This window comes from Centruroides sculpturatus, unplaced genomic scaffold, assembly GCF_000671375.1.
Source record: "Centruroides sculpturatus isolate CEXI.00-Female unplaced genomic scaffold, Cexi_2.0 scaffold260, whole genome shotgun sequence".
Classification (NCBI taxonomy): Eukaryota; Metazoa; Arthropoda; class Arachnida; order Scorpiones; family Buthidae; genus Centruroides; species Centruroides sculpturatus.
This window is the reverse complement of record NW_019384427.1, coordinates 248,051-273,542: the sequence shown is the minus strand read 5'-3', so window position 1 is coordinate 273,542 and position 25,492 is coordinate 248,051. Positions and strand designations below refer to the sequence as shown.

At 27.8% G+C, this 25,492-nt stretch overlaps 1 protein-coding gene across 1 annotated transcript in view; it reads right to left on the bottom strand.

The window, feature by feature from the left end:
- Positions 1-1,130: 1,130 nt before the first annotated feature.
- LOC111619599 (serine/threonine-protein kinase D1-like) overlaps positions 1,131-25,492 on the bottom strand; it is a 56,485-nt gene continuing 32,123 nt past the window's right edge. Inside the window, exons 10-20 of the mRNA XM_023361362.1 lie at positions 24,529-24,748; positions 24,384-24,436; positions 22,722-22,794; positions 22,453-22,616; positions 18,698-18,802; positions 15,015-15,113; positions 13,801-13,885; positions 5,525-5,600; positions 5,326-5,432; positions 5,161-5,246; positions 1,131-1,906 (exon numbers count right to left, since the gene is read on the bottom strand). Of these exons, the coding sequence (XP_023217130.1) occupies positions 1,667-1,906; positions 5,161-5,246; positions 5,326-5,432; positions 5,525-5,600; positions 13,801-13,885; positions 15,015-15,113; positions 18,698-18,802; positions 22,453-22,616; positions 22,722-22,794; positions 24,384-24,436; positions 24,529-24,748 (1,308 nt within the window). The 3' untranslated portion in view covers positions 1,131-1,666. The remainder of the gene's footprint in view (positions 1,907-5,160; positions 5,247-5,325; positions 5,433-5,524; positions 5,601-13,800; positions 13,886-15,014; positions 15,114-18,697; positions 18,803-22,452; positions 22,617-22,721; positions 22,795-24,383; positions 24,437-24,528; positions 24,749-25,492) is intronic.

The window sequence follows — 25,492 nt, the reverse complement described above, 5'->3', positions numbered from 1 at the left end:
CATTAAACAATTTTTAGAATTTTGAATATGCTCTTTTTCAAAATTTTATTTATCATTCATTTTTTACTGCTGGCTGACTAAAAGAAAGAGGAGAAGTTATTCACTAAAATGCTGATTGTTGTGAAATTTGCAGTATCAGCATATACCCTCACGAAAGTTGCATGCATCTATGCATCTGCTGGTATACCAGCTCGTTATTTATTGATTCAAATAGTCTTTTTATTTTTATAATATATTTTCAAAATTGTAAGTTTTGTCCTTGTAAGTTCAACTTCCATATTAACAAAATTTTTTAAAAGCAATCATAATTTATTTTAAATTTTAAACATTTTTATTTTAAAAATTATGGTGTGTTGCAGGAATCATATTAAATTCAAAGTGTATTTCTAATCCTGAAAGGTTGGGAAACACTGATATAAAGATTCAATTACATATATATTGTCACTAACATTAATTATAAAACAAGTTACTCAAAAAATAGAATTGCTAGTTACAAGAATGAACAGATGGATATTTAAAGTTTTAAACTTTTATAATGTATATATAATATATAAAAATTTTGTTTTCTTTCAAGAAGATAGTCATAAAGTCTTTCTCTAATTACAAACATTTATTGTGCAAAAACTATGCTGGATATATGATATATAGCATAATTTAGGCTAAATCCTATAGTTTTGCTGTAATGTTGCATAGATTGTAAACAGTCTGTACAACATTATAGCAAATATTAAATGTTTGTAATCAGAGAAAGACTATGACCATCCTATATTATGTTGCTTTATTATACTATTTAACAACTTTCATATTTCTTAAATTGATATTTTCTCTTATTCCAAAGATATTATATATAAACTGTATAATACATGTACTGATCCTTTAAAATTATTTTATAAAGCTCTATATTCAGAGAAAAATTTATGAAGCTGTATGGATTTATTATAATATCTACTAGATTTGAACAAAAAATGTAAAATACTTTGTGGAAAACAGTTGTTTTATTAACATTCCTTTCAATAAATTTTGAGTAAAAAAGTGTTTATAATGTATAAAAATAAAGTATATTTTATGGAATGCAAAAAATGTAAAAATTAATTTTATAGTTTAATCATTTATAGAAGTTACTAGAAAAATTTTTCTAGATTTTATGATGATGGCATGAAACTAAAAATTCATCTGACATTATGAAATATTTACATATTAAGACACATTATTTGTTTACATATATACACATACAATATATATTCCCATAACCAGTTACTGAATAAAATATGGAAGCAACCTCAACCTTAACAATGTCAATGCTTTTTTTTTGTGATTTTACTAAAAATTTGGTTTTCCAAATTTGAATTTTATGTTATGACATGAAGGAATTATTATTTATAGCTGCATTTTTTTTATAAAAATACTTTTGTCTTTTAGAAAATAAATTCTCTAAAACTTGTACCTTTTCTCCTGTGTTCCACAGTTGGAATGTAAATTGAGTAGATGTAGTAACATTTTAAACATGATTATAGTCAAAAATATGTAACAGATTTCTATTAAAAGATTTCAACAACTCTTCCAATGTTGCAATAAAACAAAATAAAAAAGTCTCTTCTATAGATATCACAGAATAGAACTGCTTCAAGTTTCGTATATCAGTTTTATTCATATCTTTCTCTTCTTTTTAAAGACGAATACGACCAAACATACCAGTGTTGTCTTCTTCTCGCCTAGACTGTGAACACGTTGTTAGACTATATGTTGGTGGGGGAGCATTATCTTCATTTTGTGTATGAGATATAGATGGAGGTAAATTATGTTCTCTACGATAGGCTTCCCAACGAGCATCATCAGATTCATGAGTTAAATATCTCCAGCCAACTTGATTTTCTAATTCTCTTAAATCACACCATGTTTGATAGTCCTGAAATAAAATAAATATAAAATTATTATTGATTTCAACATTATATATATATATATGTACACACACAGACAACCAAACCCTGTTATTATGCTATTATGCAATCAAGTTAAGCTAAATTTATATTAATATAAAGTAGATAAAGATAGGCATTTCAATGTTAATAAGTTTAGTTAATATATAATACAAAGCACATGACATCTGTAAATTCAATAACAATTATATTGCATCATATAATAATTATATACAGTATGAGTAAATTACTACACTATTTCCAGCTTCTCCAAAATCACAGGAGCTAAAATGGAAAACTCATTGGATTACATCTTCATTTGTAATTCTCTTTGAATAAAATGAAATGAAAATATTCTCTTTCTGAAATGTTTGGTCTCAGGTGATGAAAAGTGGATCGTTTTAATAAATGATCAACATCAACTGAAAATAATTGTGGGGCAATAAAAATTAACCACCATTAAATACTTCAAAGGCTGGTCTTCATCTGAAAAAGGTCATGCTCACCATTTGGTGAGACTGGAAAGTAATCTTGTATTACCTTTCACAGAATAAACAATTGATTCTGATAAATATTGTTCTCAACTATATCAACTAAAGATGGCAATTGAAGAAAGTCTGAAAATTGCCAACATAAAAAAACATCGTGTTTCATTAAGATAATGCCAGACTGCTTAGTTTTCTTTATACTAATATTATAAAGAGGTAATGTTTGTAAGTTTGGATGTAGGGGGTAATCTCCGAAACTACTCATCCAATTTCAAAAATTCTTTCACCAATATTTAGAATGGAACTTCAGGGTGGACATAGGCTGTATATTATCCATTAAACATTCATATAAATTAAAAGATATCATCTAGGGTTAAGGCATTTATGTCCAACAGATGGCACTACGAGTACAATGACCTAAGTTTGCTTTCATGTGAGGAATTATGCTTTTCTTTGAGGATGAACTAAAGCAGATCATCTTCTATCTATCTATATAAATAAAAATGTAATGTTCGTTTGTTCCTACCGATTCCTTTGAAATTTTGACACAACGCTGCATTTGAATATGCACGTGTTTTTATATAATATACATGTCAAAATTCCCCCCACTGGGGGGAGATGGACAGGATTAAGGCTTGCGGTAGAATAGAAGCTTACGGTAAAGAGTTCTTTACCGTAAGCTTCTATTTATACTATTTTAGATGCAGTTTTTTGTGTCTTTGATTCGTTTTAATAGGGTACATCAAGAGAATGTACACTAAGAAGGAATTTTTCAAAAATTCCACCCCCATGGGGGAAGTGTTATACATTTATAATAGATACATTTTGAGCCACAACAACGTGTGGCGGGGTCTGCTAGTAATTATAAACACACTAAAATTGATTGGAACTATGACGAGATGATTTACCCAATACCACACTCACCTGACCTTGTGCTATTGGAATACCATTTCTTTTGGGCCTTATAGAATTCCCTTCATGATAAAAACTTTGACGGTTTGAAAGCTTGCAAAAACCATCATTTTTCATGGAAAAAACTGGAAAGTTCTATAAAGAGGGTATCATAAAGCTTCCCCATAGATGGCAACTTGTTATTAAAAACAATGATTCTCTGGAACCAATTCAGGAGTTTACCCAATCACCACCAGAGGGAGTCCAGAGGAATATAAAGACTGTTTTAACATGTGCCCTTTACCTTTTTTTGACTTCTCGTCTCTATGTGTGCAGCTATTTCAACAAGTGTAAACTTCAAATTTTGTTGGCAAACACCTCCACAATTCATATATAATCGAATAAAGCATGTTTTTAGTTTTAAAACAATTTCTGTTACTTCTCTTACCATATTTTTGCATAATGATCAGCCTGCTGCATATAAACTGGGGAGATCAGCATGCTGGAAACCCAGAGTTACTGGCATTCCAGTTAAATTGCAACTAAAATATAAAATTAATTAGATCTAACAAAATTAGTTGTTAAACAAAAATGTTTAAAAACCCATCTACTTATATAAGCCATTGATCCCACTGTTTATGTATCTGTCATTTGTCACAGAATGCCTAGAACGTGCACTAGGGGGTGTCCCTAGCAATGATTTTCAGCTATTATTTAAATTAATATATACTGTTAATAAATAAATTATACTATTATTTTTATTTGTAATAGGAATTTATTATTTATATGAATTTTATTATTTATACCACAGAATGACACTGCTGCTGCTAGAATGCCCACTAGGGGTGTCCTGGGCTACCAGTTCTTCAGAGTACAATAATATAATATCTTTGTAATTTGACTGACTTAAAATCAAGAAGAGAGTTTTTGTTTACATGACAATAAAATAATTAGTGGCTTATTGACATTAATAGTAGTAGCTATACTGACCATCCACCTGAGCTTAAAAATAACACTTCCTCTCAAATTTCACACAAAGTGGATGTAAGTTTAAATAATTTATAGCAAGTTTTCTAAATGTAATATATTTATTTTTGTGTTTTTGAATTGAATTACTATAAAACAAACATAAAAAAGCACTTTTGGAAATCAACAAGTTAGAAAGACAACAAAATGAAGAAATTAAACGTATAATTGAAGTTTTTGATGTAATGCTGACAGTAAATATTGTTAATATTTTTTGCTAAAACTGCAATTTATTGAAAACTGGTTAATCAGTTTTACTTAAAACCAATTTTGTTGCCAGCATTAAAAGATCAAGACAATTATAAACTAGGACTTCTGCATGATTGAACACAATCTTACAAATCAGACAAAAGCTTGATTGGAAAAGCAGAAATGGAAAGTTCTGCAGGATCTATCGAATAGACTGATTTAGCCTATTAGATTTTCACCTATTCAGCCCATTCAAGGACTTATCAAGAAAAAGATTTGAAGACCTAAACATATTGCAAACCACAGTTGTGTAGTATCATGATGCTTGGATAGGAAAACTATTGGAAAGAATGTTTAAACTTATGAAATGCTGAGATAAATATCTGAATGCTTATGAAAACAATGTGGAAAAGTAAGCATTAGTATGTAGTGTTTATTGAATTTTTCAAAACTTTTTAAAAATGTTGATGTAATTTTGATCTGTACCTTAATTATCAGACATCCCCTCATATTTTTCTATTACAAAAGTTTAAAGAGGAATAAATTTTTTCAAAACCTTCATAACATAATATCTGTGACCTCAGTTCAACACTTCTGTGTAGATTTCATGCTGTACAAATGCTATTAAGATAACAAATTCATATATTTACCTGTAACCATGTATGGCAGAGTGATTTATCCACAGTATATCTTTTCCTTGTTTTAACCTGGAGCAAGTTGTTGATTAAATCAATTGCTAAAAAATAAATCAAAATTAATTGTAATAGCAATAACACAAAAATGAATTAAAACAATTCTGATATTAAAAAGACTACCTTCTGCAGATATTTCTTTCCAAGGATTGGGTGGATACATAAAAGCAGCATTTTGAATCTGATCATTTATATCTTCTTCTTCATTAAATGGAAAAGTACCACTTAAACTGAAATTAAACATGAATATTAATTCATTAAAATAATTAAATATATATACACATGGTACATACATATATTCCAAATAAAAAATTATAAATACCTAACATAAATAATGACTCCTACAGACCACATATCTAATGATCGATTGTAACCTTTATTTCTTAAAACTTCAGGAGCTGAACAAAGAAATTAAGATAAAATTATTTTTGTTTTTTAACTTTATAACTTTTCTTTTTTATATTTAGTTTTTCTTAACAACATAAGTTAGCATGAAATGAAATTTGATTAGAGTGTTAATTAAATAATTTCTCCATACTTCAATGATAAAAAATTAAATTCAAATTATTTATAAATTATAAATCATATATATATTACTTAATATACATATATATACACAATATTTAATAAGAATAAAAAATAATTTATATTTCATAAAAACAAGAAAAAAAATGTAAATAAGAAATACTATGTATCTCTTGTTCTCTTCTCACAAATATTCATACTTTAACACAATGAAAAAGAAATGTATTGTACATATAGTTTGCAATATTCTTGGTTTAAAATATGGTAGCTAAGCTATATTCTAAAACATGTTTTTAATAAATTTGGGAAGAGAGTGAATAGTATAAACCAATAAAAGAAATTGTGATGGCAGTCTTAACATTTATTCAAATTTTTAATCTTTACATTTAAGTAATTTTATTTGAAAAATAAATAGCTAATGATTACAAGTGTCAACATTTGTGTTTTATCAATCTCATTGACTAACAGCACAAAAAACTAAAATGTAAAAAATACAGAAGTGAAACTTTTGTGTATGTTTCATATTTGAAATGTGTATAAAATTACTTAATAAATTTAATTCTCATTCATACAAATTTTTTCTGAGTTCTGACATTCTTCTTTAAATAAACATATAATTCAGTCTGAGGTCACATTATCTTAATCTTGTTAGGAGTATTAAGTACTGGGGTTGGATGTCACGCCAACAGTTATCTCAATCAAATTTACTTGTTCTTAATAGCCTCCCTAATTGGCTCTTATGTTATGCATGTTAAGGTGCACGCGCGCCAGTTTTTTGCGTTTACAAAATAATTAATAGCCATTCCAATCGAAGTTTATTTGTTTTAAAACGCATGCGTACCAATTTTAAATATTTTTAAATGTTTTTAATTCTAAAATTTAAATCTTATTTATAATAGTTATATTCAAAAAACGGCTAATATCGTTAATGTTTAAATTTAAATGTATGGTTCGAATTCTCTGTTCGATTTTGTATTGCCTGAAGATGACGTGCATATTTACATCGAAAGCACTCGCAAGAATAAATTATTTTTAATTATATTTAACGCCTCATAGTCTGAAGTTTTGGAAGAAGTTTTGATTATCTTAATCACAATCAGATATTGAAGAAAAGAAATTTAAAAAATTTTTGGAATCAAAAGGACAGAAAAGGAAACATATGTGAGTGCATGTGTTTGAGATAAAGAATGACTTGTTAAACTGTTTATTGAGAGAGAGATTCCATTTTCATACCAAAGTATCACAATCATTCAAAAAACGAGTCAGTTTGTCTATACTAAAAGAGTTCCAAAAGAAGAAAGTTCAGGAGAATCTCCAAACGAGGGAAGGTCCTGGATCCAGGAAGATCACAGGACCTTCCAGGTTGAGAGAACAACTTTCAAAATCAGGGAAACTATAGAGAAGTACACATATACTAATTATGACAATGAAGTAAAAGAGAGTCATCAGACAAAGAACAGCAGCAAGCCTGATAGATATCACAGTGGGCTGGACAGAAACTACCATGGGACACCATGTCTTTAAAACATGAGTTTTTATAAATTGGGGCCATGGTCTTAAACTCTCATCCTTACATCTCAATTGGTCACTCACCTATTTCTAGGCAAAAGCCTTCTTGGGTCTTGCTTGTGAAAAGCATTGAAGCAACAATTAATTTAATGCTAAATTCAATCCTTATCAGATATTTTTACTGACCTCATTGTATTAAATCAGATGGTGTATATACTTCTAATTTACAGTTAAGGATATTATGTTCAAATGTTATTCATAAATTCCTACTGCAAAATGTTGATCTGACAGGAACAAATAAATACATTCCTTTAAAAATTAAGACGTAGTTGCTTCCAAAAATTCTTGGGTGATCATCATATTTCTTTTAAATGTTCCTTAGTAAAAACTTCAGATGACCCGACCTTCCTTTTTAGGCTACGTTGCCGTCCTGGAAAAAGTTTCTTAAAACATAGAAACAATCAATTAAAAAGTAATAATTTTTTTAAAATTGGATTTGATTTTTTGGAAGCGACTACGTCTTAATTTTTAAAGAAAATTTTATCATCCAGCGAAAATTTAAAACCTAAAATTTAATAATAATTCACCGCCAGAGAGAGAATAGAAGATAATCTACATTAAACAGTGCAAATTTCCAGTAGATATAAAGAAACTCCTGAACAGAGAAGGATGAAATAAGCAAGATGTCATAAGATCATCAAATCCAATTCTAAAAAAATTATTACTTTTTAATTAGTTGTTTCTATGTTTTAAGGAACTTTTCCCAGGACGACCACATAGCCTAAAAAGGAAGGTTGGGTCATCTGAAGTTTTTACTAAGGAACATTTAAAAGAAATATGATGATCACCCAAGAATTTTTGGAAGTGACTACGTCTTAATTTTTAAAGAAAATTTTATCATCCAGCAAAAATTTAAAACTTAAATACATTCCTATTGTGACAGAATGTAAACAGTTCAATTTTAAAAATACATTTACAAAATTACAGTATTAAAAACTGGAAAGCTGATTGTCTGGACATTCTCAAGTGAAGGATCTCTCTGCACTAATAGTTCTAAAATAAGTCTTATTTGTTTATTAACATTAAAAATTAATCATTATTTTAAATGCTACAGTAAAAAGAACATCCAGAAAGTAAAATCATTTGATTATAATGTAAGAATAAGAAAACTACTTTCAACAAATCTGTACCACAAATATTACATGTATTAGCTTATTTTTCAACACAGTTATCACAGACCAATGTCTGTCAAACCAGTTTTTATGCCATACTGTTCTGCTGCCAGTCCATTCAAAAAATCACTGACAATATCATTGACTTTATCACATGTTCTTATGCATTTTCCCTCTAAAATGCCATTTCAGTTTTATAAAATCACTTCAGCAAGATCCAAGCTGTATGTTGGAAAGTCAAAAAGTTTCCAATGAAAAACTACTGAAGCAATTTCATATGACTGCAGCAGTGTGAGATCACATGCTATCATGAATGAAAATAATTTCTGATGACAAAAGACCACATCATTTGTTTTGGAATGCACACTGTAGTCTAATGCTTCACAGTAAGCAGCAGTATTAACTATGATTCCTTAGAGCATGAACACTATTACCCAGTGGCGATATTCAATGGGTTCGCACAGGTTCGGCCGAACTTGTTGTTAACATTTTCAAAATTTTCCGAACCCGTTGTTAAACACACGTAATATTTTTCAGTGGTTTTGTTGCTTTTAAAAAATATATTAAAATATACGTATTACACTCTGTAACACCACTAAACTAGAGCCTTATACCCCGTTCGCCTTGGTGCAACCTCCATCGACCGTTTCAATCTCGATCGAATCAAGAGAGTTCTTGAAACTAGTCCAGTTGTACCAGAGGTCCCACAATCCCACGTGCGCGAGAAAATACAAGATGGCTGCGAAACACGTGTCGTGCTATTGCCAGCGAAATAAAAAAAATATTGTATTTCGATATACAATGACATCTGTCTTATTATAATAATACCTAATGATAAAATAATGATTTAGAAAAGTTTTTTTTTTTTGAGGAAAAGTCATAGGGAAAGCAGTTAAACCTGACTTTTTCTGATTAAAAATAAGCCAATTTTTATGTTTATAAAATACTTCGAATGAAAAATATTAAAATATGTACAAAATAAACCATTTTGAACACTTTTTTTTATTATTTATCAATATATATATAGTTCTGGCATAAACAATGTTAAACTTTAACTGACTTAATTTTGCCAACGCATCTTTTTTATTTATATGGGTATCTTAAGGTCAGTTTTTGCGCTAATGTTGCTAATGCACCATTTGAGCAAAAAAAAATTGTTAAGGAAAAATTTTCTGTTAGCGAACCCTTTGTTATATATTTCGAATATCACCACTGCTATTACCAAAGCTTTCTATGTAAACAAGTTTTGTTCTTGACCCAGTTTTATGCCACTGTATAGATTCTTTTGCTTTCTAGAGCAAAGTATGACACCAAGGTTTCACTCACAGTTACAAAAAAAAAAAAAAAAGTCATTTCTATCTTGTTGGAATACTCAAGAATTGACCACCTCTAGTATATAAGAGATTACACTAAGTTCATTCTAAGAATGTTGACAGAGGAGCACAAAAACGGCATGGCTCTTCTGTCAACATTCTTAGAATGAACTTAGTGTAATCTTTTATATACTAGGGGTGGTCAATCAAATTTCGTGAACTAGAGAACATAAAATTCATGAAATTTTTCATTGATGATGAAGTACTAGTGTTTGTATTGATTGATCTTGGTTTTCAAGTCATCACCACAAGCAAAAATCAGGTGGAATAATCTTCATCAAAAATGTTTGTTTTTATTTATTGAACAAACATCACCATTTACATAAACTGAGTTTGTTTATCTCATATTCACCATAAAATTTTAACTGGTCAAATGTTTTTGGCATAAAAACTGAATTACAAAACAACCTCACAGATGGTAGATTGATGCTCACATTCATATGTGATATATAGCATATATGACTAAACATTCAATATTGTCTTTTAATGTCCTTTTAACTAAGATATTGAGTGATTTTGTCATATCACAGTAGAATTGAAGCAGAGCTGGAAAGAAAGAAGTGATCTCTACACTTGTTAGGGACAGAAGAAGTGATCCTTGCACCTGACAGATGTGGACAGGTCAGCTTTGCACTTGCTGCCACAAAAGAGTTGATCCTTGTACTTGCTGGCCACAGGAGTCACAATCCTTGGCTGACCAGGTATAGAGAGACGATCCTTGCACTTGCTGACACGAAGAGGCTATCCAAGAATAAAGCAATCAATGTCAATGGCAATTGCTTTCTTGTGTTTTGTTCATTTTCATGCTTATTTTCCATTAGGCACATGCAACACTGTTTTTATTTTTGACCCCTAGGTCTAAATTCTGTCAGGCATGCTCAGTCATATCAGAGAGAATAGACATTGTCAGTTTAACCTTTTTGTAATTGAAAACCTCTCAATCCCTATTTTTTACATTTAAATGGACACTCATTACATTTCTGGATTCCTCACTGCAATTAATGGAAAATGGCAAAGTTTTATCAAAATCAGCCCATTAAATTTTGAGAACAAACTTGCTCTATAACGAAGCCCATAATTATGCTAGTGACCATGAAACATCACAAGAAAAAGTCGCACAATTCATGCAATATCACTTTGTCATGGACACTTGTGAAACAACCTTATCTCTCAGAAACAAAGTCATGGACCCCCATTTTTTATCGCATTTTTGGATTCCTCATTGCAATTAATGGAAAATGGCAAAGTTTAATCAAAATTAATCAAACAGATTTTGAGAATGAACACAATTCTGTAAGCCTCATAGAAGAGGCTTCACTTTAAATATTTTAATTTCCATTCTTTGTCCAAAATTTCCTATGCTTGTTTTCAATGATAAATCATTCACACTTAATTTTTCATTTAATTTTAGTCTATCAATTTTTTCTTTAATGTTAGAAATATATCAGAAATAACCACTTAAATTTACAAAGCAAACCTAATAATTTCTGAAACAAAGTTTTATTGATGATCATTAAAGGGTTTTGAAATTAATATAGGTGGTACTGTGACTTCAACTGACATTTCATTTTTTATTTAAAACGTAAATTAATTGTTAATTTAAGTTTCAAATAAAAAAATTAATTAATTTTATAAAGTATCATTCAAACTATTAACAGCAAAACTTTTATTGTAAATATTTTTGGCTTTGACCTAGGGTTTGTTCAATTAGGATAACTGTCCACTTTTATGTCAATTTGACACCATTTTTTAAACTTGATTATTATAAAACTGAAGAGATGACATCAAAGAGATAACAAAAAAAAACACAGATATAGTTTTCATAATAATAAATCAAATGATATCAAATTACTGACTCTCCATTATTATAAGATTAATAGCCACGTCCATTATTCAGAATGACTACATTAAGAAGCAAAATATTTATGGAAATTAATATAAAATATCATAGGACAACTTTATGTCAGTTATTAAAAGATGTCTGTTAAAGGAAATTTCATTGTATAAGTATTCTAATGAATGAATTAAGCTATCACAAGTTATGTTTATTGCAATGAAGAACTTTAAATGCAATCTTCATAAATTGTATACTCAGCTTTTATCTGTATAATTTATTTTTATTTTCAAAATTAAAAGAAAAACTCAAGCATAATATTATGAGTGTAATAGAGATTATTATCTGTTTACAAATAGAGTTGCAATGATCTTGAAAAAGAAATAGACAAGTATTTCAATGCATAACTCACGAAATGAAAAAATGCACAAACAATACACTTTCAAAAATAATCACAATTTATGATATACATTTTAAATGGTTTGCTCATATTTACAAACTTTCATAATGACTTGTATTAATTAATTTTTTAATGTAATTTGGAATCAGTTTCAAGATTACTAAATATTAGAAAACTAAATTTCATTTTACACTTTCATATTCATGATGAAGAAAGTAATTAACTAGATATTAAGTCTTTTCATAATAATAATCTTTTTGCAATTCTATGATGATATTCTAATTTTATATAATGATTACATTATAATTCTAGATACTATTTCTATAATTCTACTTCATTCATCATTATGCAATATTTGCATAAAAGAGAAGACAAATTTTTGAAAAAACATTTTGAAAAGTTTTAAATCATAATTTATAAAACTGTCTGAAAACTAAATACAAAATCCACTATTTATTAATCAATTTTAGTTTAATATACCAATACATGTTTCATACTAATTAATTCTATTGTTATTACAATAAAGAAAGCAAGTTATCATGTTGTAATTGACATTAACACATTAACTGCCACACGACGCACGTGCTGTTGTAATGGAAATTCCCGTCAGCGCCATACAACAGCCCGTAGTCATAAACAATGTAGTTTTATTCGAGGTTAAATTTTCCTGGCCTCATACGACATTTTCTGCATGCTTAGTGCTGGCCTCTCATGGATATCTATTCAGTTGGCTTCAAACGCCAGCGGTCGTATGGCAAATTGGTCCTAGCTACGACTGCTGGCGCGTCGTGTGGCATTATGACGCTGTACAAGGTCGGCAGTTGTAATTTTTTTTAAATAAAAATCTATTTTATATCTGAGAGTGGTTTATTTTAATAGTAAATAATTTAAAATATCAAAAACTAGTTTAATTATTCTCTTTTATCGCATATAAAGTAAATAATATTACAAAAAAAAAAGAAAAATCAAAGTATATAAGTGCATTTTAATATATATTTACAGAAAAAAAACATCATTTGCAGTGGAAACAAAGTGTGAAATACTTTAACACACAGATGTAAATACTTTTAAGTAGGGAAGGATGTCTAATTACAGTAGGGTTGTAAAATTTATTGCCTGGGAAAAANCAGTGGAAACAAAGTGTGAAATACTTTAACACACAGATGTAAATACTTTTAAGTAGGGAAGGACATCTAATTATAGTGGGATTGTAAAATTTATTGCCTGGGAGAAAGCAGTCTCATGTTCAAGGTCATAAGACTCCCCCGTCTTTCTTTGTATACACTTTTCTTATCTCCCCTCTCCTGACTGTTATAGGTCTTCGTGGACCCTTTTATTTACATTATAATCAATTATTAGAAATCAAATTTTCATTTTTTAGCCTCCCTGATGCAAAATATCATATTACAACAGGCAGTTAATGTGTCAACTAACAATAAGATTAAAAAAATATATTTGTGATATTAAAATATACAGTTTTACATGTGTTATCTTAACACAATAGAAAGTAATCTTTTGTAACATGTTATGAATATTCTACTGCTACTTAAACAGAATATTCAATTATTTGCAATCTTATGTTTTCAGCTTGTATTTAGTCTCTGTCTGTATTTCCCTTTTCATCTTTTTTATTTTTATTTTTTGTTATTTTAAATGAGCTTTTATAATAATATTTTTTCAAATAAACTTGGTTTCTAGTAAAAACATTATTATTTTCAAATCAGTTTCAAATAATTTAACAATTAAATTACTTAATAGATTAAGCATAATTTTAAAATAATTTACCAAGGTAAGCAGGTGTACCAACAACAGATCTGCGAAATGATCGTTCTCCAATAATACGAGCAAATCCAAAATCACATAATTTTACCTATAAGAAATTACCCATCAGAAATTATTAAAATTAAATTTAATTATTATAAATAAAAAAATTTATATTATAGTACTTAATATGTAAAAATTAAGCAAAACAATGAAAATTCTATGGATGATTATGTAAAACAAATTACTATTGTTTAAACTAAATCTCTAATATATAACCTGTAGCACATTACTTTTTGAAGCAGTTTAACTAGTATTGAGGCTTTTTAAACACCTATTTTCAGTATTAGTATCTACTAAATTGTCTATTTTGAAATTTTAAGTCCCTATTTTGCCTGCCTAATTTTATTATTTTTAGTGTCTAGATGTTTTAGCTTTATTTATGATATAATCTTAAATGCAAATTTAAACAAAATAATTGTAAGTAATATTAAAAGAATATTTAATTTTATTTGGTATTAAGTTCATATAAAATACGAATAAAATTATATAAATGTAAATAATCATCATAAATCCATTGTTTTTTGTGAAAAATGTGAAAATGCATTTTACACTAACAATTACAAAGAATCACTTATATTTAATAATTATTTTAAAAAACTGCACTGTAGAATAATATTAAGCAAATCATATTTTTTAAAAAAATAATTACTGTATTTTTATATATTCTGTACCAAACACAAGAAATTAGTATCATTTAAGAAGTATGTAAAATTGAAGCATACATATTAGTATCATTGGAAAAAAAAATATTTCAAATGTTTTTACTAAAAAAATATGAAACAGTTTTGAAAGATTTTCTCTTTGGCTCTGAGCACATACTTTGAAGTAAAATTTCTCTCTACATGATATCTTCACTATGTATCTACAAATTTAATCAATTTATCTTTATTCTCATCTATATAATTTGATTTATTAATAAGCAATCCTCAACATAACATTGTTGCACCTTTCATTCAGAGCTTTGATCCTTTGATACAAAATTTCTAGGCATTCACATTCATTTACAATATAAAATAAAGATAAAAACTATCATTTCAATGCGATCAACAAAACTTTTGATTTAAAGGATGAAAAGCATGTATTAGAACATTATTTTAACGGAATAGTTAAAATGTAAATTTTTAATTATACATACATAACTGTATAAGAAAAAAATATTAAAAACAAAAATTTACCTGTGGAAAATCAGAATCAGATGATAACAAAACATTTTCAGGTTTTAAGTCACAATGAACAATATTTTCAGAATGTAGATGTTTCAATGCAATTAAAATCTTTAAAAAATAAAATTAGTTAGTTTAAAAAATTTTTTAAATACTAACAATGTTTAAAAATATACATTTAGGAATTAAAAGTACTTTATCTTTCTCTAGTAAAAGGTAAAAACAAACCATTTAAATTTTGAAGAAAATCAAAACATTATAGCAATGGTAGTGGAGTATACACTACATAGCATACATTCTAATGTCTAGTATAGTAAGATCCTGCTTAACGTGGGGGATGCGTTCCTAGACAACAAAGCGCTAAACAACGTTAAACGAGGTCATTTTAACAGAGTAAATAGGAATAGGGAAACACGCAACCAAAAATAAAAAAAATATTACTTTAGTTTTAAGTTATTTTTATATTAATTAGTATAATAATATATGTTAAGTAACACATAAACATATGCACAGAGAAATGTATAATAATATATTAATTAGTTCATTTTTTCTATATTAATAGTTCATTTTTTGTGACAAAGGTCCTGACTTTTCTGAAATTCTTGTTTTTTTGTGATAAAGTCATAAAGTTTCATTTGTCACTTTTTTCTTTCCTTAAGCAAATGTTGGTAGCTCATTTTGCTTTTGCACTCCTTTCAAAATCTGGATCATTCACTACAATTTGATCAATGATTTTGGTTATAGTTACCAAACTTTTACTAAGGAAATCTGTACAGAAATTTTTTGGCTCTCCATTTTCAGAATCACTATTTTCCAGTCCTACACAGATTCCTGTTCTGCCAGTTCTTGAAAGTCGTTGATAAGACACTCACCAGAAACCTGGAGTAACTTCTCAATATCCTGTTCGTCTACATCTCCTAGTCCTGCTGTATCGATTAGGTTTAGTTTGATCAACCTAATGATACAGTGATAGGCTCTTCTCGTTGGGAATTCTTGGATATCTTCAGCCATAACTTTTTCCACACTTTGTTCGTGCATTTATCAGTTAATTCGTGCCATGCAAAGCCGATATTGCCTATGGCATCCATGATGATATATTTTTTCCAAAATTGCACCAAAAAAAAAAATAGATTTAAACAAAGTACACTTTTTTGCCACCTTTTGCTGATTGGTTTCTGTTTGCAAATAATTGTATTATATACGAATCAATGAAATGCCGCAATAATTTAAATCAGCATAAATTTTGATTTTTTTTAAAGGCTTTGAGCAGATGGTGTTATATCAAATCAGCATTAAGTGGGGTCTTACTGTAGTATACCTAACTGGGATCAATGCATAACCACAGAATAAACTACTATTATAATTATGTGTTGCTCACAAATGTATCTATGTTTGAGAATTTCTTGTGTATAGTATATCTAAGTGCTTTTCTGTGTTGTTGTGAAGCCCCAATGTTTCTAGACTTTTGTGTGGTAAATGAGGCATGATGCTTTGCAAGAAAAAACTATTAACACAATAAGTGCCTTATTCATTCTCTGCAGTACAGTCAAACTTTCGGTTATGAACAATCCTGTTTACTATATAATAAATACGTACTGGAAGTAGAAGTTGAAGAATAAACTATACCGATATAAATCCAGCAAAATTTAATAAAATAAAAACGTTTTCAATGATCATCCTCAGTTAAGCTCAGTTTGAATTTCTCACGCAGTGCCACTTGAATAGTGTCTTTCCAATGTCCATTCATTTTACATTAGGGCGTTTTCCGTTAATTTTTGTTTTTTGTATTTATTTCGAACACATTTTATGTTCTATATTTAATATTCTATTTTTGGTAACTGAAGATGATCGTTGAAAAACGATTGAAAACGTTTTTATTTTATTAAATTTTGCTGGATTTATATCAGTGTAGTTTATTCTTCAACTTCTACTTCCAGTACGTATTTATTATATATTTTATGATGGCCACGCCAGCCAAAATCTATAGGAGACTAGGACTGAGGATGATCGTTGAAAAACGATTGAAAACGTTTTTTTTTATTAAATTTTGCTGGATTTATATTGGTGTAGTTTATTCTTCAATCCTGTTTACAAATAAAATTTAGAATGCCATATTTGCCCAAGTTGCTGTACGATAACTTAGTTTCTGAACAAGCTACTCGGCTAGATCCAATCACAGATGGTCAACTCCCTATACTTCCTATGTTCAAGAAAGTCAATGGCCTGACCAATCAATGATGGGACAACCGATTCAGAAAAATAATTTTTGGATACAATAATGGTGCCCACGATACATTTGTAAAGAGATTGAGCCATTGCTCCTATGTAGTGTCCTTTCTTGTTGAATCTGCTGTATATAATGGGGATAGAATATACTCCAGATGAATTCTGTATGTTGATAGGGTCTTTGGCATTCTATATAAAAAAAAAAAGACAAAGTTGAGAATCCTCATACAGGAGATACTAAGTTGGTTTGTTCTTGCAATTTGTTGGTACAGAAAGATGTTGGGTAAATCTGACAACTTTGTGGGTTTTAGATGATGAACCAATGAAATGACTGCTCCATGCATTTTTAAAGTGATGTTCAAATTTTCATATTGATGTTTGACTGGCTTTAACCTAAAGATGACAATTTAAAAATCAGAAGCATTTTTTTTCATTAGTTTTAGTAAGTATAATTTGTGCTGGATATTTTGGTATATTTGAATTGTTTATATTATATATTTGTGAATTTTTACAATTATCATCCTTGGCAATTTTATCAAATGTATATAATATTTTTTATTTCTGTCATGTTGCTAGAGGAAACTTTTTATAACATTTTGTATATTGAGGTGGATAAATAGCCTCTAAATAAAGATTGATTCTACCATTAGACTGTGAGTGTGTAAAAAATAAGGTGTGAAAAAATAACATAAGGTGTGAAAAAATAACATAAGAAGATGTCTTTTATATTATCTATTGGTGTTATGTTGTTTTTAGTGTATTGTGTCAGCCTAACTAACTGTCATCTAATGTTATTTATTTGTGTTTCTACTCTTCTCTATCAAGCAAACTTATAATTTGTATGTACTTACATTATGCTTGTTTGCTATTGTACTTTATAAGGTTACAGTGTGTAACTACATTGAATGCAGTAATATAAACTAATTATGTATACCTGAAAGTATTAATTCTGGTTAAATGTGTTTTGTTAACATGCGTGCATTTAGATAGTGTAATTTTCTTGTTTTGATATGTGTATTTTGGATATTTGTTGTATCTGTGTAGGTTAGACCTTGTATTTAGTGAATGTTTCTTCAGATAAATTTATAAGTATGCTAATTTTGAATTCTGTGTCTATAGTGTCTTTAGGTTGTATTTATTACATTTATGTTTACATTAGTGAATGTTATGCTGTGTATGTTTTTGTGAGTGGCTGTTGAGGTATTGTCAATGAGATCAGCCACGTGACATGGGAACAGATGCTGTTTAGCATCACCAATGCTGAATCAGAAGCTGCATGCAATTTTTGCTTCATTTTTCCCCATAGATCTTATTGGCATGAGTATCCCTATTGGAAGCTTATGGCCCCACTAGCATTGCTCTACAGTTTATTGAAACTACTAAATCTTTCTCACTGGTTACTAGTAAGAGAGATGTTATTATTGTCTAAATTCAAATAAAAAAATTATTATTATAAACTATCATAATACCTGAAATATAAGAAACTTTGTAATCCGTTCTGATAATCGTCCCATTTCATTTGATAAAATCATTTCAAGCATATCACCTTTTAATTTTTCCATAACTACAAAAATCTGAAATAAAATTATAATGAAATATAAATGAAAATAAGCAAATAAGTTTTGATAAAAATTATTTAATTTCATTTAATTGTTTTAGTAATTACAATGTTAACATTACAATTAGTAAAGAGGAGTAAATAAAAATTGTTGTAAAATTGTTATATAATGATATTGTAATTGTATTGCAAAAAAAAAAAAAAATAAAATTCTGTAATCTTCTGTAATTAAATTAAAACCAAATTTTTTATAATTATATACAAATTAATAATAAAATATGTATTAATATTAAACAAATACACATCACTTCTATATAAATGCAACATTTATAGAATATGGTTTTTGTTCTAACACTGCTGTGTGAGGATTTCTGCAATTTCTCTAACACAATATTTGAGCTTTTATGCAGGAAAAACCTTGCTATTATGTTGGATGAATTTTTCAACATTTTTATCCTTTTTTGTGCATCTCCACTATTAATCTGTTAACACTTGTAAAAAAAATTATTGGAGAAATTTTGTTAGGTTCTGTGCTATTCAATTTGTGCTTGTTTCACACTTAAAAATTACAACTTCAAAATATGCAATATATAATTTTTTAAGTTTTTGTACAGATATTTTGATTTTTATTTGATCAATTATAAATTTCTCTAGGTATCTATGACTAAATTTTGTTCTTAAGAACTAAATCAAAATAATATTGGAAAAATATATGGCTAGAACTGGTTCATTTAGCAAGTATAACTGAACTAACAGAAAATGAAATCAGTGTAACAGTAGAACTTGTTAAGACAGTAGGAAGGAAAATATTCAGGTTCTTAGTCTTGTATAATATACCTTTGCACCACCTGAGATTCTATAGAAACCTACCTATCATATTATACAAGAGTAATCTGTATTTATAAATAACTACAGTAAAACTTCTCTAACAGGCAGGAGAAAACAATTCAAAGACAATTCAAGTTATAAAACTAGAGTAAAAAATGCTGATTCTAAATAGATCTGCATTTTTACTTCTTTTACATTATATAAACAATCTTTGATAGTTTTTTGTTTTAAACAGTCCATGTAACACCTTTCAGTAAAACATTCAATGTAACAAATGAAATTGAGATAAAGCAAAAGTATTCTTCACTTTGGACTAGCATACTGTCTGAAAATTGGTGTTTGAGAGTAGATACAACTTTGTGAAAATTTCATGAAAATCCAATAATTAAGATCACTTTGGATAGAATAAATATTGAAATTCGAGTCAGAGAAATTGAAAATAACATAAATCAGTGTTGGGGACCATGAAAAACTTTGACTCGGAGAAAATTTGAAGCACTTGGTAGGTCTCAATGGAATAGCATAAAGATTTAACATCTCCAACTTGAATTTCTTAACTTGAGTTTTCTTCGAATTACAGATGTTTAGGTTAGAGAAGTTTTACTGTAATTAATATTTAAGTTCACTTTCCTATTCATAAAGACAGTAAAGAATTAAACCAATTATTGGGGTTTGATTTGATATAGTTTGATTTATTAAACAATAGTGTAATTAATATTCTCTTAATTAAACGATATAATTAAAAAATTACATCACCAACAAAAATATTTTTTATACCTCTGGCATTAAAATAGGTAATACTTATAGAAAAAAATCTATCCAATTTCAAAAATCACTTTCAGATATTCCTATCATGCAAGGATCAAAAGATATACCATATATCTTTGTATAAACAGTAAACATAAAATCATTTTAATGTGTACTGTGGTTTTGTTTCTTTATTTACACCATTTTGAGCATTGGCAGATATATCAGGATTGGAATGAATATTTTTACATGGAATCTAAACCATGTTTTAATCCCATAGGAAATCAAAAGCTTTGCACTAAAAGCAACTGTTTAACAAGTTGAATATGGCCTTTACTCAATATTTATTTGTATGTAAGTTTTATAACACAGAGTAAAATGAAAATAGAATAAAATAAAAGATGCACAAGATTAAATTGTTGGAAGAATCTCAACAAACTGTTCCAAAACCTAGCGACAAAGTTCAGTTCTGGTTTAAAGTGCTTTTAAACAATACATTCAGTTTGGGAATGCTGTGTATCAGTTTCATGTTTCAGCTGCTTGTTTTTACTTTACTGAAAGTGCTTATTGTGGTATTCCTAATATTCATAGTGTTGCATCATCTATTTTACATTGGTAAATGTATAGATAACAGATTACAGGCTTCAATATCTGAAAACTTTGACATATGATATTTTCTTAATGATTTTCAAAATGTAGGCATCAGAATTGATAAGAATCCATCTTTATTTCCTCAGAAGTGTTTTGTTAGTTCTATGGTACTGTCTTTACTATGACTAAATATGAATATATAATAAAATATTTGATCTACATGGATGATATGCTCTGTGGTTGTGATGGAAATAAATAGATGATATTTTTTTAAATATATTCTGTGACTGCTATATTAATGTTGCTTTCAATACAAAATTTCAGCATTATAATTGAATTTATGATATTGTTTTCACAGAATTTTATTATTACAGTGGAACCTCGCTTAAAAAGCACCTTGCATAATGAGTATTTCACATAACAAGCAAAACAATTTGTAAAAAATTGACTCACTTAACAAGCGATGTTTCACATAACGAATAATGAGAAGAGGGGATGTCCCAGATTGTGCGCATGCTCTGCCAGTCTGTGTTTAGCACTCGTTCTGTTAGCATCTTAGTGACGCTTGTGTTCACATATTTTTTCAAACTTGTGTTCACACACATTACATATAAACATCAACAACCATAGCCAGTTATATAATAAATGTTTAATTTGACTAGAGGAGGCAGTTATGCTCCATCTGATATTAAATTTTAGAAATATCTAAATTAAAAATTATTTATTTATAATTATTAAATTTAATACAAGATGGTAGCATAACTGTCTACCACTAGTCAAATTAATTAATTTTTAATATTTAATTATAGCCTTTACATAGCCCAAGAATTTGGTATATCGTTTGGTGTTTTTATCAGACTTATTAACTGTGATTGTTTTTTGCAAATTGAATTCGCATTCCAAGTTAGTTCATTCTGTGCTAGAAGAAAAGATGAAGACAATGCACACTCCTTAACAATGTATATTGCATAATTTTCTTTGTATAAATGTCATACATAAAATATTTGAATATTTTTTTCAGCATGGAACACTGAAATCGTAATTTACATTAATTTATATGGGAAAAATTGTTTCGCTTAATGAGTGTTTCACATTACGAATAAGATTCTGGAACGAATTATGCTCGTTAAGCAAGGTTCCACTGTATATGATTATATTAATAAAATTCTGTAAAGTATTATAAAATCATGAGTAAAATGAAAATGTATTGTAAAATCACTTAAACAGAAAACAAGTTAAAAGTTTCATTAGAATTAGTTGCAATAAGAAAAATTTTAAAAATTATTGTAACAGAACATCCCTCAAAATTTTGTCAATGTTATCAGATAATTAAGATTTAGTATTATTAACAAAATACATATCATATCATTTTTAAAATGGTTTTAGAAATTAGAAGTGAAAAATTTCACTTTTTATAAGTTTCTATATGGTTTCATATAGAATTATGATTATTATTAAATGCTAATAATTCATTATTGTTGAAATATAAAAAATACTAACTCTTTCTGGTGTTTCAAACATTTTATCTAAATTAACAACTCCTGGATGGTGAATATTTTGCAAAATTGATACTTCATTTTTTAGTTGTGCTTCCTGTTTTGTTGGGAACCTTAATTTATCAATAACTTTAATTGCAACTGCTCGTCCACTGCTTCTGTGAACGCCTAAAATTTAAATAAAAAATCAAAATATTTATTTTTATAAATAAATATACTAAATTATTTTTTATCAGCAGCAAATGGATTGAAATTAATGTTTTAATATCATACCACCATAAACAATTCCAAACTGTCCTGACCCAAGCATTTCCTCAGGAAATATTTGATACTGTAAACTAATGTCCTGCAAAATAATATTTATTAAATACTGAAAACTACAAAGATAAAATTATTTAAGTTAATAATCATTTTAATATTTTTTTTCAACATCAAAAAAGCTATTTTTAAAGTGACATGCTAACTGTGTCAATATTTTAGATAATAATGAATGTAATGTAATATTATAATTAAATTTAGAATCATCTAGACTCAAAGTACATAGCTTTTAACCAAGTAAAACAATCATATGAAATAAATATTGTGTGTAAATTGAGGGACAAATTTAGTTTATTTAGGTTATAGCTGAAGTTTTTACTCAGTTATCTCCAGTATCTTGATAAAAAATTTTTAAAAATGTATGGCTAAACAGTTTATATTGTTATAAAATTAAATTGAATAACTTTTTCTAAATTATCTCCAGTGTGCAATATAACAATCTATTTTTGAGTAGCCTATTTTTTATTTCATATATGAATATCATTTTCATAAACATGAAGTCAAAAACAACATATTCTGATGATATAAAAATGATTAATAGTCATCAAGGAATTCATCAATATGATTTACATAAGAATAGTGCAAAAATTGGAGGAAACAAATACTAAAATTAATATTGATAAAACAAAAATGATGTGATATTTGTTATTATGATCTTTAACTATTTTTTGATAGGAAACTGCCATTTAAGCCACAAATTAATAAAATGATTATATGCCTATTTGGTACAGCATGTTTTGGCAATTTTGTAAATATACCTTCAAAACAATGTATTTATGCATTAGTTTTTACTAACTGCCAGGCAATTATCAATTATGGCTTATCAATGTGAATTCCTTCATAACTTGAAATTAGAATGCAAATAAACAAATCATATTTATTGCTGAATAAATTATCATACATGACATATACCAAGTCCACCAATGTACTATGTTGTAAATTATCCATTTTATAAGATTTGTTAGACCTAAAGTATTTTGTTATGCTTCTTGTATAAAAATATTTTATTGGCTTCATATCCTCTTCTTTTTCATCATTCCATGTTCCAACAGATATGAGAGAAAACTCATGTATTTTTAAGACAATTTTATTATCTCAATAATTCTTGCAGTTTTTTCTAGAGCCATCAATTTTATATCTGACAGTGAAGAATTTTCACATTTTAACTAATAAATTTGTATAAGTAATGTAATAAGTAATTTTAATTTTTCTTTTAAACTTGTTTTTTGTTATACTTTTTAGATTAAGTTAATTATATTTTGGTATTGTACCTTTACTTAGCCCTTATGCAAACAACTAGCCCTTAAATGGGCTAGTTGTTTGCTCATGGTGGCAGCTATATTTTTACATGGAGTATTAAGAAACAAGCTCTTATTTATTTTTTAATATTCCACATAAAAACTAACTTTCTGCAAAACTGAGGTGTTAGTTAACAATTTTTCAAAATTCAAAACTTTATATGCTATATAAAAGCAATTACATGTTTAAATTATGAAAATTTTGTGAAAATATGAATTATTTTAGTTGATTTCTATGAAGCTCAAGTATATAATAATTATAAATTGTAAGTTTTTAGGTTTTGATAAAAAAATTTTTAAATTAGAAAAATTTCCTTACCATATCTTGCTCTGAACTATTTGAAGATTTTCCTTTTTCATCATGAACTGGTTCTGAAACAATAATTCACAACATATTAAATAATTCCATTATTATGATGATGACCTTCATTTTAAATAGTATGAACAACTTAAAAGATATTTACTTGTGGTACCATGATTTTGATTAGAAGATACTGGAGTAGTAACAGGCATAAGTGCTTGTCTAATTGTAACTTCCCAACTGTGAGCAGTATTAGGATCATCTCCAACATAGTAATCAATATTAGCAGTTCTCAATTCAAAACAATGCCTGTGTTTTCCTGATTCATTATTTAAATTTGATTTTGCCGATTCGACAGCTAAAATTTCTGATAATGGAATATCCTAAATAAATAAAGAGCACTTTAATTTTCATTATTCACTATATTGCATAACTCAAAAATTTTTTACAAATTATCTTTAAAAAAAGACAAAGTAGGAAATAAACTTCTTAATCATTAAAACAAACTAAATGACATATGAATTAAGCTTCAGGAGAGTAAGCTATTTCATACAAAACAATTTTTTAAAAAAATTTTGTCAATTAGAAAAAAATTTGTATATAAAATATTTAAATTTCAAAAATTCCATAATGATATAGGACACACAATAATGTAGCATCTTTATTTCTTAATTATGGAATTTTTGAAATTTCATATTACTACCAATTATACCAACTATTACTATCAACAGTTGTTGACAGTAAATCACATTTAGTATATTTAATAAATATAAAAATACTATGTTTTCACAAAGATAAAATACTTGCTACCATTTCTCTTTCCGTTGTTTCACACCAGCAACAGTCATAAAAATTCACAAGTATGAAGACTTGTGAATTTTTGAGCTTTTGAGTCTACTGCCTCTGCTATAAAATGCAAATATGGGGAAATAGTGTACCAGAGGACACTATTTCTCCATATTATCATAAAAATTAGTAAAAAAGATTTTACTATTTTTTACTTAAATGTATGAATCACTTTTCAAATATTAATAGTAAACTAGTATTAGTTAGTAGTCATTGACCACCATCTCTTCCAGGAGGAGGTTATTTGATTTATATAACTACAAAGGTTATCTTATGTAAGA